A 20,840-nucleotide genomic window follows, 5' to 3' on the forward strand; every position below is an offset into this window, starting at 1 on the left:
GGGCGCCCGCCAGCCGGGCGCCGCCAGGGTCGCCCGCCAGCCGGGCGCCGCCAGGGTCGCAGCCAGGGTCGCCCGCCAGCCTGGCGCAGGAATTGCTCCGTCCACGACCAGAAGGCCCACCAGCGGGTGGTGAAGATGACCCAGTACATCACTGGGACCGTGCTCCCACCCATCCAGGACATCAACTTGAAATGATTCTTAAGAAAGGCCCACAGCATCATCAAGGACCACACACACCACACACCACACACACCACTCCCTAACCATAGTGCCTACGATATCGAAGGATGAGGTCTGATACCAACAGGCTCAGAGACAGTTTCTATCTACAAGCCATCAGTCTTCTGAACACTTGAACTGGACAGACCACCTGCACTGATTGTCCGCACCGTAGCACACATGCACTCACTCATGCACACAGGCACACACATATACATCCATGCTTCACACACATCTGAACTGCTGCTACCAGACTCTTCTTATGATTGCTTAATACTGCACAATTTAAACACTTGCCCTGCAAGCCCCCCTTCCCCCAAACATGTGTAAATATTGGACTATAAATTGTGCCTTTCTTTATTATACTTATGCTAAAATATTTATTATAAACTGGGTGGTTCGAGCCCTGAATGCCGATTGGCTGAAAGCCGTGGTATACCACGGACATGACAAAAACATTCATTTTTACTGAATTATGTTTGTAACCAGTTTATAATAGCAATAAGGCATCTCGGGGGTTAGTGGTCTATGGCCAATATACCACGGCTAAGGGCTGTAACCAGGCACTTTGCGTTGCGTTGTGCGTAAGAACTGCCCTCAGCAGTGGTATATTGGCTGTATACCACACCCACCCCCTTGGGCCTTATTGCTTAATTATATTCCATTGAGCCATTTACTTTTGTATTCTTTTATTATACATTTTTGTTGCATTATCGAGAAGGAACCTGCAAGTAAGCATTTCATTCAATGTTCTATACCATGTGTATCCTGTACATATGACTATACCAAAGAAAAGCAGGGCAAATCCCCCAATACATGTTCCTTCATTCGCCAGCAGCTACCAGCTACACCTCACCAGCCTGAGACATGCATACACACAGCTCCCTCTGAGTCTAAATCCCCTGGAGGATCCCACCCCTAGAGAGGTGTTATATCCCCCCTTCCCTTCCCTGTCATCCTGGTCTTCAGTTTAAAATGGCAGCACTCTCTATACAGGCAGTTACAGGTCTCACACAGGAGTGGGAGATTCAATTGTGGTTATTTAATTTAACAAACAACTTCATTTAAGTAAGGTCTATGTCTGCTATTCATTGTGTTATCCATGTACTGTAAGACAGCACAAACACATCTGGCACTCAGGCTAGCATGACGCTAAGTTTGTTATCTTGTTTTGTGTCATTTCTAACTTCCCCACCGTCTCTTTCATTCAAACAGGAACCTGCTGAATATGGACACCTTCTCCAAATCAGACCCTGGTATGTGTTGCATGTTTTACAAGGGTTGCAAAGCCTTTCTTCTAAACACTTACAAATTATTATGAAAGGTTATAACCAGGGTTGGGGTCAATTCCATTTCAATGAAAAATGTTAAGTCAAAATGTATATCAAATTCCAATTCCAAATTTTCCTAATTGAAAAGCATTAAAAATAATTTGAATTTCAGTATACTTTCTGAATTGACTGGAATTGAAATGGAATTGTCCCCAACCCTGCTTATAACATAATGCCATTCCATCATCTACATAGAATGTATACCATATAGATGACATTCTACTGTTCCAATTCAAATTCTCAAAGTAGAACAATTGAAGGGATTCCATAGTACTCCAAATACCAAGATGCAGGCACGTGCAGAAATAGGGCTTCACCTGTGCAGATCACATGCCCCTTTGACCTTCCAATCTCCAAAATACATGTACAGTACCAGTCAAAAGTTTGGACATATCACGACTTCCGCCGAAGTCGGCTCCTCTCCTTGTTCGTTCAGCGGTCGACGTCACTGGCTTTCTAGCCATCGCCGCTCCATTTATCCATTGGTTTTGTCTTGTTCCCTGCACACCTGGTTTTCATTCCCTAATCACACTGCATGTATGTATTCCTCTGTTCCCCTCCATGTCTTTGTGTGATATTGTTTTTGTTACGTGTTCGTGTGTACGCGCCAGGCTGGGTTTTTCCCGTTAGTCCGTGGCTTTTCATGAGGGATGTTTATTGTACAACATTTGCTCTATTTTTGTGACTGTTTTGCGCATGACACTTTTACCTTTGGCTGGAGGTTTTGACGCAGTGGCGTCTGTTGGTTTTATTTGCCTCTGCACTTATAAAGTGTGCGCCTGTTCACAACTCTCAGCTCTCCTGCACCTGACTTCTCCACCAGTAGCGCACACCCTGACAGGACACACCTACTCATTCAAGGGTTTTTCTTTATTTTGAGTATTTTCTACATTTTCTACATTGTAGAATAATAGTGAAGACATCAAAACTATGAAAGAACACATATGGAATCATGTAGTAACCAAAAACGACAACCATTTCTTATAGCCTTTAGCCATTCCCTTATCCTACTCCTCTTCTGTTCCTCTGGTGATGTAGAGGTTAATCCAGGCCCTGCAGCGCCTAGCTCCACTCCCATTCCCCAGGCGCTCTCATTTGTTGACTTCTGTAACCGTAAAAGCCTTGGTTTCATGCATGTTAACATTAGAAGCCTCCTCCCTAAGTTTGTTTTATTCACTGCTTTAGCACACTCGGCCAACCCGGATGTCCTAGCCGTGTCTGAATCCTGGCTTAGGAAGGCCACCAAAAATCATGAAATTTCCATCCAAAACTATAACATTTTCCGATAAGATTGAACTGCCAAAGGGGGTGGAAATGCAGTCTACTGCAAAGATAGCCTGCAGAGTTCTGTCATACTATCCAGGTCTGTGCCCAAACAATTCGAGCTTCTACTTTTAAAAATCCACCTTTCCAGAAACAAGTCTCTCAACGTTTCCGCTTGTTATAGACCACCTTCAGCCCCCAGCTGTGCCCTAGACACCATATGTGAATTGATTCCCCCCCATCTATCTTCAGAGCTCGTACTGTTAGCTGACCTAAACTGGGACATGCTTAACACCAGTCTTACAATCTCAACTAGATGCCCTCAATCTCACACAAATGATCAATGAACCTACCAGGTACAACCCCAAATCCGTAAACACGGGCACCCTCGTAGACATCATCCTGACCAACTTGCCCTCTAAATACTACACCTCTGCTTGCCTGCGTCCGTAATGGGTCTGCAGTCAAACGACCAACCCTCATCACTGTCAAATGCTCCCTAAAACACTTCAGCGAACAGGCCTTTCTAATCAACCTGGCCCGAAGATCCTGGAAGGATATTGACCTCATTCCGTCAGTAGAGGATGCCTGGTTATTCTTTAAAAGTGCTTTCCTCACCATCTTAAATAAGCATGCCCCATTAAAAATTTTTAGAACCAGGAACAGATATAGCCCTTGGTTCACTCCAGACCTGACTGCCCTTGACCAGCACAAAAACATCCTGTGGCGTACTGCATTAGCATCGAATAGGAACCAATATACACAGGCAGTTAGGAAAGCAAAGGCTAGCTTTTTCAAACCGAAATTTGCATCCTGTAGCACAAATCAGCTGGGCTAGACAATCTGGAGCCTCCCTTTCTAAAATTATCCGCCACAATTGTTGCAACCCCTGTTACTAGCCTGTTCAACCTCTCTTTCGTATCATCTGAGATCCCCAAAGATTGGAAAGCTGCTGCGGTCATCCCCCATTTCAAATGGGGAGACACTCTAGACCCAAACTGTTACAGACCTATATCTATCCTGCCCTGCCTTTCTAAGGTCTTCGAAAGCCAAGTTAACAAACAGATCACTGACCATTTCGAATCCCACCGTACCTTCTCCGCTATGCATTCTGGTTTCCGAGCTGGTCATGGGTGAACCTCAGCCGTGCTCAAGGTCCTAACCGCCATCGATAAAAGACAGTACTGTGCAGCCATATTCATCGACCTGGCCAAGGCTTTCGACTCTGTCAATCACCACATTCTTATCGGCAGACTCAACAGCCTTGGTTCCGCAAATGACTGCCTCGCCTGGTTCACCAACTACTTCTCAGACAGAGTTCAGTGTGTCAAATCGGAGGGCCTGTTGTCCGGACCTCTGGCATTCTCTATGGGGGTGCTACAGCGTTCAATTATCAGGCGACTCTTTTCTCTGTATACATTAATGATGTCGCTCTTGCTGCTGGTGATTCTCTGATCCACCTCTATGCAGACGACACCATTCTGAATACTTCTGGCCCTTCTTTGGACACTGTGTTAACTAACCTCCAGACGAGCTTCAATGTCATACAACTCTCGTTCCGTGGCCTCTAACTGCTGTTAACCTCTATGGGCTAGGTGGGACGCTAGCGTGCCACCCGTGGTGCACTCCATCAACAGCAGGTGCATTTCAAGAGCGGCAAATTTGAATCCAAATAAATGTCAAAATTCAAATTTTTCAAACATACAACTATTTTACACCCTTTGAAAGATAAACATCTCCTTAATCTAACCACGTTTTACGATTTCAAAAAGGTTTTACGGCGAAAGCATAAATTTAGAGTATGTTAGGACAGTACATTTACAAGAGTTGTGTGTAATGTTTTGTCAATTCAAAGACAGGGTAACCAAAACCATAAAACCAGCTAAAATGATGCACTAACCTTTTACAATCTCCATCAGATGACACTCCTAGGACATTATGTTAGACAATGCATGCATTTTTAGTTCTATCAAGTTCATATTTATATCCAAAAACAGCGTTTTACTATGGCATTGATGTTGAGGAAATCGTTTCCCTCCAATAACCGGCAGTCAAGTCAGCGTCACAAATTAAATAATTAAAATTAGAAAACATTGGTAAAATATTATATTGTCATTTAAAGAATTATAGATTTACATCTCTTGAACGCAATCAACTTGCCAGATTTAAAAATAACCTTACTGGGAAATCACACTTTGCAATAATCTGAGCACTGCGCCCAGAAAAATACGCGTTGCGATACAGACTAGACGTCATGTTGGGGAGATCTAAAATCGAAAATACTATGTAAATAATCCATTACCTTTGATTCTCTTCATCAGATGTCACTTCCAGGTATCACAGGTCCATAACGAATGTAGTTTTGTTCAAAAAAGCTCATCATTTATGTCCAAAAATCTCCGTCTTGTTAGCACATGATCTAAGCCAGCCGGACTTCTCGTCATGAACGAGGGGAAAAAATATATTTACGTTCGTTCAAACATGTCAAACGTTGTATAGCATAAATCATTAGGGCCTTTTTTAACCAGAACATGAATAATATTCAAGGTGGACGAATGCATACTCTTTTATAACGTATTGGAACGAGGGTACCCAACATGAACTCGCGCGCCAGGTGTCTAATGGGACATCATCGTTCCATGGCTCTTGTTCGGTCAGATCTCCCTCCAGAAGACTCAAAACACTTTGTAAAGGCTGGTGACATCTAGTGGAAGCAATAGGAAGTGCCAAAATATTCCTCAGCCCCTGTGTTTTTCAATGGGATAGGTTTAAAGGCAATACAACACATCAGGTATCCACTTCCTGTCAGAAAATGTCTCAGGGTTTTGCCTGCCAAATGAGTTCTGTTATACTCACAGACACCATTCAAACAGTTTTAGAAAATGTAGGGTGTTTTCTATCCATATGTAATAAGTATATGCATATTCTAGTTACTGGGTAGGAGTGGTAACCAGATTAAATCGGGTATGTTTTTTTATCCAGCCGTGTCAATACTGCCCCCTAGCCCTAACAGGTTAAATGCATGTAAAACTAAATGCATGCTCTTCAACCAATCGCTGCCCGCACCTGCCCGCCCATCCATCATCACTACTCTGAATGGTTCTGACTTAGAATATGTGGACAACTACAAATACCTAGGCATCTGGTTAGACTGTAAACTCTCCTTCTGGATTCACAATAAGCATCTCCAGTCCACAATTAAATCTAGAATCGGCTTCCTGTTTCGCAACAACGCCTCCGTCACTCATGCTGCCAAACATACCCTCGTAAAACTGACTATCCTGCCGATCCTTGACTTCGGCAATGTCATTTACAAAATAGCCTCCAACACTCTACTCAGCAAATTGAATGCAGTCTATCACAGTGCCATCCGTTTTGTCACCAAAGCTCCAAATACTACCCACCATTGCGACCTGTATGCTCTCGTTGGCTGGCCCTCGCTTCATATTTGTCGCCAAACCCACTGGCTCCAGGTCATCTATAAGTCTTTGCTAGGTAAAGCCTTGCCTTATCTCAGCTCACTGCTCTCCATAGCAGCACCCACCCGTAGCACGCGCTCCAGCAGGTATATTTCACTGGTCACCCCCAAAGCCCCCTCCTTTGGCTGCCTTTCCTTACAGTTCTCTGCAGCCAATGACTGGAACAAATTGCAAAAATCACTGAAGCTGGAGACTCATATGTCCCTCACTAACTTTAAGCATCAGCTGTCAGAGCAGCTCATAGATCGTTGCACCTGTACATAGCCCATTTGTAAATAGCCCATCCAACTACCTCATCCCCATATTGTTATTTATTGTTTTGCTCTTTTTCACCCCAGTATCTCGACTTGCACGTTCATCTTCTGCACACCTATCACTCCAGTGTTAATTGCTAATTTGTAATTTCTTCGCTGCTATGGCCTATTTATCTTACCTCATTTGCACACACTGTATATATATTTTTTTGTATTGTGTTATTGACTGTACATTTGTTTATTCCATGTGTAACTCTGTGTTGTTGTTTGTGTCGCACTGCTTTGCTTTATCTTGGCCAGGTCGCAGTTGTAAATGAGAACTTGTTCTTAACTGGCCTACCTGGTTAAATAAAGGTGAAATAAAAAAAATAAAAAATTGAAATGGTTGAGAGAATGCCAAGAGTGTGCAAAGCTGTCATCAAGGCAAAGGGTGGCTACTTTGAAGAATCTCAAATATAACATATTTTGATTTGTTTAACACTTTTTTTGGTTACTGCATAATTCCATATGTGTTATTTCATAGTTTTGATGTCTTCACTATTGTTCTACAAAGTAGAAAATAGTAAAAATAAATAGAAACCCTTGAATGAGTAGGTGTGCCCAAACCTTTGACTGGTACTGTGTATATATTTGTTTCATTGTTGTTCGGAACCCACTGACCACAAGTCGTTTTTAAATTCTCATACTACAGTGCCTTGAGAAAGTATTCATACCCCTTGACTTATTCCACATTTTGTTGTTACACTCGCAATAAAAATTTGAAAATGCATTATTTTTCCCACCCATTTACACACAATACCACATAATGACAAAGTGAAAACATGTTTTTAGAAATGTTTGCAAATTTATAGAAAATACATGTTACAGTCAATGCATGTTAGAATCACCTTTGGCAAATATTATAGCTGCGAGTCTTTCTGGGTAAGTTTGTTCCCACAGTTGTGACTCTGACTCTTCATTGGTTACATGGGCTCTTGGCCTCCAATCCTATTCTAACCCTCTCTCGCCGGCTTTGTTTTCATATTACCTGATAAAATTGCTGTACAATATGATATGGTTGCCATTTGATGCACATTTAAACGTCATAAAAAATCCAAACTCTCCCTGCCCTCTGCTGTCCCCTGATTGTATTACTGCTAATTATGTCTGGAAATGTGCATGTACACCCTGGCCAATCTACTGTTACTAGCCCCAATTCTGACTTGTGCTTTGATGATTTATGCTTCACTGATTTCTGCTCTTGTAAAAGCCTTAGTTTTCTGCACGTTAACACTAGAAGCTTATTACCTAAAATGTATGAATTGAAAGTGTGGGTTCACAGCTCCAATCCAGATGGGCTGGTTATTACTGAAACATGGTTAAGAAACAGTATTGTGAACATGGTTAGCCTTTTTCGGCAAGACAGATCTTCCAAAGGTGGTGGACTGTCAGTCTTTACCAAGGAACACTTTCAGTGCTCAGTTGTCTCCACCAAGTCTGTTCCCAAACAATTTGATTTGCTGGTTTTAAGAATTAAGCTTTCAAAAACTCTTTCTTGACTGTTGCTCAGTGTTATCGTCCACAATCAGCACTGGCCTGTACCCTACCTGCCCTAAGCTCTCTCCTGGCCCCTTACACTAAGTCTGAATTTGTCTTGCTAGTTGACCTAAACTGGGACATGCTTAAACAAAACAATGTGACTCCCTAAAGCTCTCTCAGGTCATTACCAATCCGACAAGGTATGACCCCAAACACCCAGAAAAGGCTACTCACCTTGATGTTATCATTGCAAATAATCCTGATAAGTATCAGTCTGGTGTTTTCTGTAATGACCTTAGTGAACACTGTTTTATGGCATGTGTTCGTAATGGCTGCTCAGTTAAACGACCTGTCCTGATTTGTCATAGATGTTTGCTGAAAAACTCAAATGAGCAAGCCTTCCTTCATGAATGGTATAGAATCAGCTTTATCCCCTCTGTCAAAGATGCTTGGACCTTCTTTTTAAAATATTTTCAGTGGTATTGTTTACAAGCATACCCCCATAAAGAAAATTACAATTAGGAAGGCTCGGCACACAAATAATCAGGTTATTTATGTCTGTCGTTCAGGCGAATGGAGGAATAAGTGCACTCAGGTTATCCGGAAGACCAAAGTTAGTTACTTTAAGGAACATTTCTCTCTCTGTGGGTCTAACTCCAAGAAGTTCTGGAAAACAGTGGAAGACCTCCAAAATAAACCCTCCTCCTCACAGCTGCCCATGTCCCTTAATGTTGATGATGTGGTTGTTACTGACAAGGAACGTATGGCTGAGCTCTTTAATCACTACTTCATTAAGTCATGATTCCTATTTGACTGAATAGAAACTTCATATGGAGAAAGGGAATGCCTCTTTCACCCCAGCTGCCAAACTAACCCTGATTCAGTGGACCATCCTACCCATACTAGATTAGGGGTCTGAATACTTTCCGAATTGCATTATTTTATGGCTGGTTATGACACCTACATAAGAGTGTCAAAACCCACATTTATTCAAATGTATTTTTCCCTGCCAAGAAGTTTCCTTTCATTTTAAAGTTTGTTCCTTAAGTCCTTTGTTATTTTTGTAATGAATCCTTTACATGTCTTTTTCCACTCATATTTTAAATCTTGTCACAGACAAATCTCTTGTAGAAAATACACTTTATGGCACTGTCATAAAGCATTATGACCATCCTGTGTCACTTTACTTGGACTAAGGAAATACACTTTATGGCACTGTCAAGAAGCATTATGACCATCATAATCCTATAAGCCACATAGGCCTATCACATACATGGCCTTATGTCAGTCAGCAGTCAAAAGGAGGGTTGTCTTGTCCTGGTCCTTAAATCTTCTCCTGAATTCACCCCACTCATCAGAAACGGAGCATTGGGGTAGGTGCATGTCTGACATCAATGTGTGCGTAATTCCAATGATAACTGAATATGTTCAATCAAGAAAATGTTTCATAACATAGACATACTGTTGACAAGTAGGCTATGGTGTAACGAAATGTTTTACCTTGGGCGGTAGCTTTTGTGAGTTTTTGAAACTCTTATGTTGGTGTCATAACGAGCCATAAATTTACCGTGGTAGATTTTGTAGGTTTTGAGACTTTCATGTAGGTGTCATAATCAGCCATACAATAGCTCAATATGTCACAACAGGTGTAAATATGTGTCTTGACAGTGTTATGATCATATTATGACAGGCTATGACAAGTTATGTCAAGTAAAGTGTTACCAAATTCACTGCTCGACTAAGGGACCTTCTGATAATTGTATGTCCTGAGTACAGAGATGAGGTAGTCATTCAAAAATCATGTGAAAAAGTATAATTGCACACAGTCCATGCAACTCATGTGATTTGATAAGCACATTTTTAATCCTGAATTTATTTAGGCTTTGCCATAACAAAGGGGTTGAATACCTATTGTCTCAAGACATTTTCAGCTTTTCATTTGTAATTCATTTGGAAAAAAATCAGAAAACATAATTCTACTTTGACATTATGGGGTAGTATGTGTAGGCCAGTGACACAAAATCACAATTTAATCAATTTAAAATTCAGGTTGTAACACAACAAAATGTGGAAAAAGTCAAGGTGTGTAAATACTTTCTGAAGGCACTGTATGCTTCAAAACCAAAAGTTGCATGTCTTGATTGTTGACCAGTGACAGTCATCAGCATTGGCGCGCAAAGGCGGGCGCGCATATCAAATCAAAGTTTATTTGTCACGTGCGCCGAAATACAACAGGTGTAGACCTTACAGTGAAATGCTTACTTACAGGCCCTAACCAACAGTGAAAATTTGAAGTAAAAAATAGGTGTTAGGTGAACAATAGATAAGTAAAGAAATTAAAAAAAAACATTAAAAAGACTGTGAAAAAACAGTGAGGAGGCTATAACAGTAGCGAGGCTATTTACAGGCACCGGTTAGTCGGGCTAATTGAGGTAGTATGTACATGTAGGTATGGTTAAAGTGACTGTGCATATATGATAAAAAGAGAGTAGCAGTAGCGTAAAAGAGGGGTTGGCGGGTGGTGGGTGGCGGGACACAATGCAAATAGTCCTGGTATCCAATGTGCGGGGGCACCGGTTAGTCAGGCTAATTGAGGTAGCATGTACATGAATGTATAGTTAAAGTGACTATGCATATATGATAAATAGAGAGTAACAGCAGCGTAAAAGATGGGTTGGGGTTGAAGGGGGAGGCACAATGCAAATAGTCCGGGTAGCCATTTGATTACCTGTTCAGGAGTCTTATGGCTTGGGGGTAAAAGCTGTTGAGAAGCCTTTTGGTCCTAGACTTGGCGCTCCGGTACCGCTTGCTATCCAGATAAGTGACCAGAAAGAACTTGTTTAATTTTCTCAAGTTTTGCCTGGGAAAAACAGCGAAGGCCAATGTTTAACATCCATATAAAAGACAGTTTAGCAGTCTACTACTGACTCATCTTTGCCAGAACAATAGGCTACCTGCCGATTTGATTGATCATTTTCCTATTTCAGTTCAAGCTCCAAGCTATTGAGGTCTCTTATAACTACTGAAAAAAATATAAACGCAACATGCAACAATTTCAAAGATTTTACTGAGTTACAGTTCATATTAGGAAATTAGTCAATTTAAATGAAAGCATTAGGCTTACACATGACTGGGAATACAGATATGCGTCTGTTAGTCACACAACCAGTCAGTATCTGGTGTGACCACGATTTGCCTCATGCAGCGCAACACATCTCCTTCGCATACAGTTGATCAGGCTGTTGATTGTGGCCTGTGGAATGTTGTCCTCCTCCTCTTCAATGGCTGTGCGAAGTTTCTGGATATTGGCTGCCTACCAGCTAATGTCTAAAGATAAGCAACATGATACATGATAGTGGCAACAAATGGAGTTGGGTTGGATATGGTAACGGTAGGCTACAGTATTTCTTACAATCTTCTATTTTAGCTGGAATTGTGTTGTTCATTGTTAATATTGTAAGTGCAGCATTTGGCTAGCACCAGACCACCCTGCATCCCACTGCTGGCTTACTTCAGAAGCTAAGCAGGGTTGGTCCTGGTCGGTCCCTAGATGGGAGACAAGATGCTGCTGGAAGTGGTGTTGGAGGGCTAGTAGGAGGCTCCCTTTCCTCTGGTCTAAAAAAATATCCCAATGCCCCAGGGCAGTGATTGAGGACGTTTCCCTGTGTAGGGTGCTGTCTTTCGGGTGGGATGTTAAACGGGTGTGCTGACTCTCTGTGAGTCAGCACACCCGGGGCGGCAGGTAGCCTAGTGGTTAGAGCGGGGCAGCAGGTAGCCTAGTGGTTAGAGCGTTGGGCCAGTAACCGAAAGGTTGCTAGATTGAATCCCTGAGCTGACAATGTAAAAATCTGTCATTCTGAACAACGCAGTTAATCTACTGTTCCTAGGCCGTCATTGTAAATAAGAGTTTGTTCTTAACTGACTTGCCTAGTTAAATAAATGTTACATTTTAAATAAATTTAAAAAAGATCCCATGGCACATTGTAAGAGTTTTTATTTAAAATGTTTTTTTATTTCACCTTTATTTAACCAGGTAGGCCAGTTGAGAACAAGTTCTCATTTACAACTGCGTCCTGGCCAAGATAAAGCGAAGCAGTGTGACAAAAACAACACAGAGTTCCACATAAACAAACGCAGTCAATAACACAATATAACAAATCTATGTACACTGTGTGCAAATGTAGAAGAGTAGGGAGGTAAGGCAATAAATAGACCAGGCCATAGAGGCGAAATAATTACAATTTAGCATTAACATTGGAGTGATAGATTTGCAGATGATGATGTGCAAGTAGAGATACTGAGGTGCAAAAGAGCAAGAAGATAAATAACAATATGGGGATGAGGTAGTTGGGTGAACTATTTACATATTGGCTGTGTACAGGTACAGCGATTTGTTAAGCTGCTCTGACAGCTGATGCTTAAAGTTAGAGAGGGAGATATAAGTCTCCAGCTTCAATGATTTTTGCAATTCGTTCCAGTCATTGGCAGCAGAGAACTGGAAGGAAAGGCGGCCAAAGGAGGTGTTGGCTTTGGGGATGACCAGTGAAATATACCTGCTGGAGCACGTGCTACGGGTGGGTGTTGCTATGGTGACCAGTGAGCTGAGATAAGGTGGGGCTTTACCTAGCAAAGACTTATAGATGACCTGGAGCCAGTGGGTTTGGCGAAGAATCTGTAGCAAGGGCCAGCCAACGAGAGCATACAGGTCGCAGTGGTGGGTAGTATATGGGGCTTTGGTGACAAAATGGATAGCACTGTGATAGACTTCATCCAGTTTGCTGAGTAGAGTGTTGGAGGCTATTTTGTAAATGACATCACCGAAGTCAAGGATCGGTAGGATAGTCAGTTTTACGAGGGTATTTTTGGCAGCATGAGTGAAGGAGGCTTTGTTGCGAAACAGGAAGCTGATTCTAGATTTAATTTTAGATTGGAAATGCTTAATGTGAGTCTAGAATGAGAGTTTACAGTCTAACCAGACACCTAGGTATGTAGTTGTCCACATATTCTAAGTCAAAACCGTCCAGGGTAGTGATGCTAGTCGGGCAGCGATTGGTTGAAGAGCATGCATTTAGTTTTACTAGCATTTAAAAGCAGTTGGAGGCCACGGAAGGAGTGTTGTATGGCATTGAAGCTCGTTTGGAGGTTTGTTAACACAGTGTCCAAAGAAGGGCCAGATGTATACAGAATGGTGTCATCTGCGTAGAGGTGGATCAGAGAATCACCAGCAGCAAGAGCGACATCATTGATGTATACAGAGAAAAAAGTCGGCCCAAGAATTGAACCCTGTGCCACCCCCATAGAGACTGCCAGAGGTCCGGACAACAGGCCCTCCGATTTGACACACTGAACTCTGTCTGAGAAGTAGTTGGTGAACCAGGCGAGGCAGTCATTTGAGGAACCAAGGCTATTGAGTCTGCCGATAAGAATGTGGTGATTGACTGAGTCGAAAGCCTTGGCCAGGTCGATGAAGACAGCTGCGCAGTACAGTCTTTTATCGATGGTGGTTATGATATCGTTTAGGACCTTGAGCGGGGCTGAGGTGCACCCATGACCAGCTCGGAATCCAGATTCCATAGTGGAGAAGGTACGGTGGAATTCAAAATGGTCGGTGATCTGTTTGTTAACTTGGCTTTCGAAGATTTTAGAAAGGCAGGACAGGATGGAAATGGGTCTATAACAGTTTGGGTCTAGAGTGTCTCCCCCTTTGAAGAGGGGGATGATTGTGGCAGTTTTCCAATCTTTGGGGATCTCAGATGATACGAAAGAGAGGTTGAACAGGCTAGTAATAGGGGTTGCAAAAACTTTGGCGGATAATTTTAGAAAGAGGGCCCAGATTGTCTAGCCCAGCTGATTTGTAGGGATCCAGATTTTGCAGCTCTTTCAGAACATCAGCTATCTGGATTTGGGTGAAGGAGAAGTGGGAGGGGGCGGGGGTTGGGCAAGTTGCTGCAGGGGGTGCAGAGCTGTTGGCCAGGGAAGGGGTAGGCAGGTGGAAAGCATGGCCAGATGTAGAAAAATGCTTAATGAAATGATCGATTATTGTAGATTTATCGGTGTTGACAGTGTTTCCTAGCCTCAGTGCAGTGGGCAGCTGGGAGGAGGTGCTCTTATTCTCCATGGACTTTACAGTGTCCCAAAACTTTTTGGATTTGATGCTACAGGATGCAAATTTCAGTTTGAAGAAGCTAGCCTTAGCTTTCCTGACTGTTTGTATTGGTTCCTGACTTCCCTGAAATGTTGCATATCGTGGGGGCTATTCGATGCTAATGCAGAACGCCACAGGATGTTTTTGTGCTGGTCAAGGGCAGTCAAGTCTGGGGTGAACCAGGGGCTATATCTGTTCTTAGTTCTACATTTTTTGAATGGGGCATGGTTATTTAAGATGGTTAGTAAAGCACTTTTGAAGAGCAACCAGGCATCCTCTACTGACGGGATGAGTTCAATATCCTTCCAGGATACCCGGGCCAAGTCGATTAGAAAGGCCTGCTCGCTGAAGTGTTTTATGGAGCGTTTGACAGTGATGAGGGGTGGTCGTTTGACCGCGGACCCATTACGGACGTAGGCAATGAGGCAGTGGTCGCTGAGATCCTGGTTGAAGACAGCAGAGGTGTATTTAGAGGGCAAGTTGGTCTGGATGATATCTAAGAGGTTTCCCATGGTTACGGAATTAGGGTTGTACCTGGTAGGTTTCTTGATAATTTGTGTGAGATTGTGGGCATCTAGCTTAGATTGTTGGATGGCCGGGGTGTTAAGCATATCCCAGTTTAGGTCACCTAACAGTACAAACTCTGAAGATAGATGGGGGGCAATCAATTCACATATGATGTCCAGGGCACAGCTGGGGGCTGAGGGGGGTCTATAACAAGCGGCAACAGTGAGAGACTTGTTTCTGGAAAGGTGGATTTTTAGTAGAAGCTCGAATTGTTTGGGCACAGACCTGGATAGTATAACAGGGCCTGGGTTAACCTCTACATCAGTGGTCCCCAACCCCCGGCCGCTGACCGGTACCGGTCCGTGGGTCATTTGGTACCGGGCCACAGAGAAAGAATAAATAACTTACATTATTTCTGTTTTATTTATTATCTGAGTCTGAACGATGTTTTATTTTGAAAAATGAACGTGGAGCACAGACACCTTCTCTTATACACAGAAATAAGATGGTTATCCCGAAGGAGATCGCTGGCCAGAGTGTTTGAATTACGAGAGCCGCTGCAGAGATTTCTCTCAGAAAAAAAGTCACCGCTGGCAGCACATTTCAGTGACGAGGAATGGGTCGCAAAACTCGCTTACTTGTGCGACATATTCAACCATCTCAATGAACTCAATCGGTCACTTCAGGGGAAAATGACAACTGTCTTCAAGTTGGCAGATAAAGTAGCTGCATTTAAAGCCAAACTGGATTTGTGGGGACGACGCGTGAACAGAGGTATATTTGACATGTTTCAAACATTTGCGGGGATTTTGGAAGAGACTGAGCCCGAGCCTTCATCGTCCCAGCTGGTGCACGATCACTTGTCTTTGCTTTTAAAAGAGTTTGAGCGCTACTTCCCAACCACAAAAGACCCACGAACTGCCAAGGAACGGATCCGCGACCCATTTGTCAACAAACCAGGTGAATCCAGCATGTCTACTGCTGGAGATCGCAAATGACGGAGGCCTTAAAAGTATGTTCCAGACAACAACTCTGCCGGTGTTCTGGATTAAAGTCATGGCAGAATACCCTGAGATCGTCTCGTTGCAGAGAAACAAGCTCAGGGCTCCCACTTATTTAGCGTTATGGTGAATTGTATTTTTCATGCACTTTATATTTGTTTTTGTGTTGTATCTTATTTTTAAGGCATGTTTAAACATTACCATAGCGACCAGAGAGCGTTAGGGGGCAGAGAGGATGTTACTCATGTTATGTTGTTGGTGCGATGTTACGAGGACGCTGCTAATAAAGTTGCATATGAATACACAGTGGATTCACGTTTATTATTATATTTAAAAAATACCACCGTTTTTATGCCGGTCGTATCATTTTATTTTGTGTATTTATCCGCCACACCTTAAAGGCCGGTCCGTGAAAATATTGTCTGACATTAAACCGGTCCGTGGCCCAAAAAAGGTTGGGGACCGCTGCTCTACATCACCAGAGGAACAGAGGAGTAGTAGGATAAGGGTACGGCTAAAGGCTATAAAAACTGGTCGTCTAGTGCGTTTGGAACAGAGAGTAAAATGAGCAGATTTCAGGGTGTGGTAGAATAGATTCAGGGCATAATGTACAGACAAGGGTATGGTAGGATGTGAGTACAATGGAGGTAAACCTAAGCGTTGAGTGACGATGAGAGGTTTTGTCTCTGGAGGCACCAGTTAAGCCAAGTGAGGTCTCCGCATGTGTGGGGGGTGGAACAAAAGGGATATCTAAGGCATATTGGGCAGGGCTGGGGGCTCTACAGTGAAATAAGACAATAGTCACTAACCAAAACAGCAATAGACAAGGCATATTGACATTAGGGAGATACATGTGTAGCCAAGTGATCATAGGGTCCAATGAGTAGCAATAGATGAGTCAGGGAGCCGATTCAGTAGTCACTACTATGCTAGGTGAGCTGGAGACACGGCAATTCAGACAGCTAGCGGGCCGGGGATAGCAGATGGGCCTCCGGCGATGTTGCAACAGAAGAGCCTGTTGAAACCACCTTGGACGATTCCGTCGGCAGTGGCTCCATGTTGGCAGTAACGGGTCCAGGCCAATTGGCAAAAGATGTATTGTAGCCCAAGAGTTGGCTGGTGGACCTCTTCGGCTGGCCGGGAGATGGGCCTAGCTCGAGGCTAGCTCAAGGCTAACTGGAGCTTGCTTTGGGACAGAGACATTAGCCATTAGTAGCCACTCGGATTGCAGCTAGCTAGCTGCTATGATCCGGTGTAAAGGTTCAGAGCTTGTGGTAGGAATCCGGAGATGTGGTAGAGAAAAAGCAGTCCGATATGCTCAGGGTTGATATCGCGCTGTGCAGACTGGCAGGTATTGACTGAGCTGAGGCTTGCTGGTGTCCGAGTTAACGGTGAAGACCGCTAGCAGTGGCTAACTGACTACTAGCTAGAAGCTAGTTAGCTTGCTAGCTTCTGACGGGGGTTCCTGTTCAAAAGTATAAAAATAGCAGATCCGTACCACAATGGGTGAGGCGGGTTGCAGGAGAGTATATTCAGTCCGTAGATGGAAAGTGAGATTAAAATATATACGAAATATATACGAAAAAAAAAAAGACAACGATATTTACATGGAACAAGACGGGACAAGACAAAACACACGTCCGACTGCTACACCATCTTGGATTCCGAAGAGTAGAAGCTGGCTATTCCCAATCTGGCCCTCATACCATCACGGTCACCTAATCATCCCCAGTTTACAATTGGCTCATTCATCCCCCCTACTCTCCCCTGTAACTATTCCCCAGGTTGTTGCTGTAAATGAGAATGTGTTCTCAGTGAACTTGCATGGTTAAATAAAACATTTATTCCAGTTCAAAGTAGTTTAGAAAAATACTTTACTCATCAGATTGTGCTGCTTTCCCCTCTTCTTGTAGTAATTGCTCCAGGAGTCTGTGACCGTGGTTGTAGGATTTTGTTTGGGGGGGTGCACTTTTTTTTTAGCTTGATCTTTACTTTTAATCAAGTATGAAAATGGAGTACTTTTTCCACCACTGCCAAAAGGTATGTGCACTTCCCTGCCAACATGGAACAGAAGAAACTAAACAAAACTTTCCTAAATGCTCATTCTAAACCGAACTTGGCCAATTAAATCACTGTCTGTCATTGGTCTTTTCTGCAGTGACCATGCACCTCTGGGTAATTACACTCAGTCTAACCACCATGCATGATGTGGCAAGTGTTACTGTACCTTAAGGCTTAAGGTTAAACTCCAACTCTTACATTGTTACCCCAGGAAATCTTAAGTCTTATTATTTACAGCCGGGAAGAATAATTGGATATAAGAGCAACGTCAACTTACCAACATTACGACCAGGAATATGACTTTTCCGAAGCGGATCCTCTGTTTGGACCACCACCCAGTGCAATGGATTGGATCCCAGTAGGTGACCCAAAACAACGGCGCTGCAGAAGGGGCAGACGGAGTGGTTTTCTGGTCAGGCTCCGTAGACGGGCACATTGCTCACCGCTCCCGAGTATACTACTCGCCAATGTCCAGTCTTTTGACAACAAGGTAGACGAAATTCGAGCAAGGGTTGCCTTCCAGAGAGACATCAGAGATTGTAACATTCTCTGTTTCACGGAAACATGGCTTACTCGGGATATGTTATCAGAGTTGGTACAGCCACCCGGTTTCTTCACGCATCACGTTCACGCTGACAGAAACAAACATCTCTTTGGTAAGAAGAAGGGCGGAGGTGAATGCCTTATGATTAACCTCTTACATCTAGACGTTCCGCTAGCGGAACACCTGCTCCAATATCCAATGATGGGCGTGGCGCGAAATACAAACTCCTCTAAAATACAAAAACTTCAATTTTTCAAACATATGACTATTTCACAGCATTTTAAAGATAAGACTCTCCTTTATCTAACCACACTGTACGATTTCAAAAAGGCTTTACAACGAAAGCAAAACATTAGATTATGTCAGCAGAGTACCAAGCCAGAAATAATCAGACACCCATTTTTCAAGCTAGCATATAATGTCACAAAAACCCAGAAGACAGCTAAATGCAACACTAACCTTTGATGATCTTCATCAGATGACAACCCTAGGACATTATGTTATACAATACATGCATGTTTTGTTCAATCAAGTTCATATTTATATCAAAAACCAGCTTTTTACATTAGCAAACTTCCGGGGAATTCGCTAACATTTTACTAAATTACTCACGATAAACGTTCACAAAAAGCATAACAATTATTTTAAGAATTATAGATACAGACCTCCTCTAGGCACTCGATATGTCCGATTTTAAAATAGCTTTTTGGTGAAAGCACATTTTGCAATATTCTAAGTACATAGCCCAGGCATCACGGGCTAGCTATTTAGACACCCGGCAAGTTTAGCACTCACCAATATCAGCTTTACTATTACAAAAGTTTCATTACCTTTTGTTGTCTTCGTCAGAATGCACTCCCAGGACTGCTACTTCAATAACAAATGTTGGTTTGGTCCAAAATAATCCATCGTTATATCCGAATAGCGGCGTTTTGTTCGTGCGTCCCAGACACTATCTGAAATGGTAAATCAGGGTCGCGCGCATGGCGCAATTCGTGACAAAAAAAATCTAAATATTCCATTACCGTACTTCGAAGCATGTCAACCGCTGTTTAAAATCCATTTTTATGCCATTTTTCTCGTAAAAAAGCGATAATATTCCGACCGGGAATCTCCTTTTAGCTAAACTGAGGAAAGTAAACAAAGCTTTCGGTCGACGCGGGCACGAGCCTGAGTCTCACAGTACTGTAACCAGCCACTACCCAAACGCGCTACTTTTTTTCAGCCAGAGCCTGCAAAGCCACGATTCAGCTTTTTGCCGCCTTCTGAGACCCTATGGCAGCCGTAGGAAGTGTCATGGGACAGCTAAGATCCTCACTCTTCAATAAACAGAGACAAGAATAACGACACCTTGTCAGACAGGCCACTTCCTGCCTGAAACCTTGTCAGGTTTTTGCCTGCCAAATGAGTTCTGTTATACTCACAGACACCATTCAAACAGTTTTAGAAACTTTGGAGTGTTTTCTATCCATATGTAATAAGTATATGCATATTCTAGTTACTGGGTAGGAGTGGTAACCAGATTAAATCGGGTATGTTTTTTATCCAGCCGTGAAAATACTGCCCCCTAGCCATAACAGGTTAACCTTTATGGGCTAGGTTGGACGCAAGCGTCCCACCCGTGGTGCACTCCATCAACAGCAGGTGCATTTCAAGAGCGGCAAATTTGAATCCAAATAAATGTCAAAATTCAAATTTTTCAAACATACAACTATTTTACACCCTTTGAAAGATAAACATCTCCTTAATCTAACCACGTTTTACGATTTCAAAAAGGTTTTACGGCGAAAGCATAAATTTAGAGTATGTTAGGACAGTACATTTACAAGAGTTGTGTGTAATGTTGTGCCAATTCAAAGACAGGCGTCACCAAAACCATAAAATCAGCTAAAATTATGCACTAACCTTTTACAATCTCCAACAGATGACATTCCTAGGACATTATGTTAGACAATGCATGCATTTTTAGTTCTATCAAGTTCATATTTATATCCAAAAACAGCTTTTTACTGTGGCGTTGATGTTCAGGAAATCGTTTCCCTCCAATAACCGGCATTCAAGTCAGCACCACAAATTAAATAATTAAAATTAGAAAACATTGGTAAAATATTATATTGTCATTTAAAGAATTATAGATTTACATCTCTTGAACGCAATCAACTTGCCAGATTTAAAAATAACCTTACTGGGAAATCACACTTTGCAATAATCTGAGCACTGCGCCCAGAAAAATACGCGTTGCGATACAGACTAGCCGCCATGTTGGGGAGATCTAAAATCGAAAATACTATGTAAATAATCCATTACCTTTCATTCTCTTCATCAGATGTCACTTCCAGGTATCACAGGTCCATAACGAATGTAGTTTTGTTCAAAAAAGCTCATCATTTATGTCCAAAAATCTCCGTCTTGTTAGCACATGATCTAAGCCCGCCGGACTTCACTTCATGAACGAGGGGAAAAAATATATTTACGTTCGTTCAAACATGTCAAACGTTGTATAGCATAAATCATTAGG

At 42.6% G+C, this 20,840-nt stretch overlaps 1 protein-coding gene across 1 annotated transcript in view; it reads left to right on the top strand.

The window, feature by feature from the left end:
- The window catches only part of LOC106565248 (copine-9), a 242,628-nt gene that overhangs the window by 15,185 nt on the left and 206,603 nt on the right, over nucleotides 1–20,840 (top strand). The window contains 1 exon segment of the mRNA XM_082959020.1: nucleotides 1,435–1,475. Within this exon segment, the coding sequence (XP_082815146.1) occupies nucleotides 1,435–1,475 (41 nt within the window).

This window comes from Salmo salar, chromosome 12 (assembly GCF_965601325.2).
Source record: "Salmo salar chromosome 12, fSalSal1, whole genome shotgun sequence".
Classification (NCBI taxonomy): domain Eukaryota; kingdom Metazoa; phylum Chordata; class Actinopteri; order Salmoniformes; family Salmonidae; genus Salmo; species Salmo salar.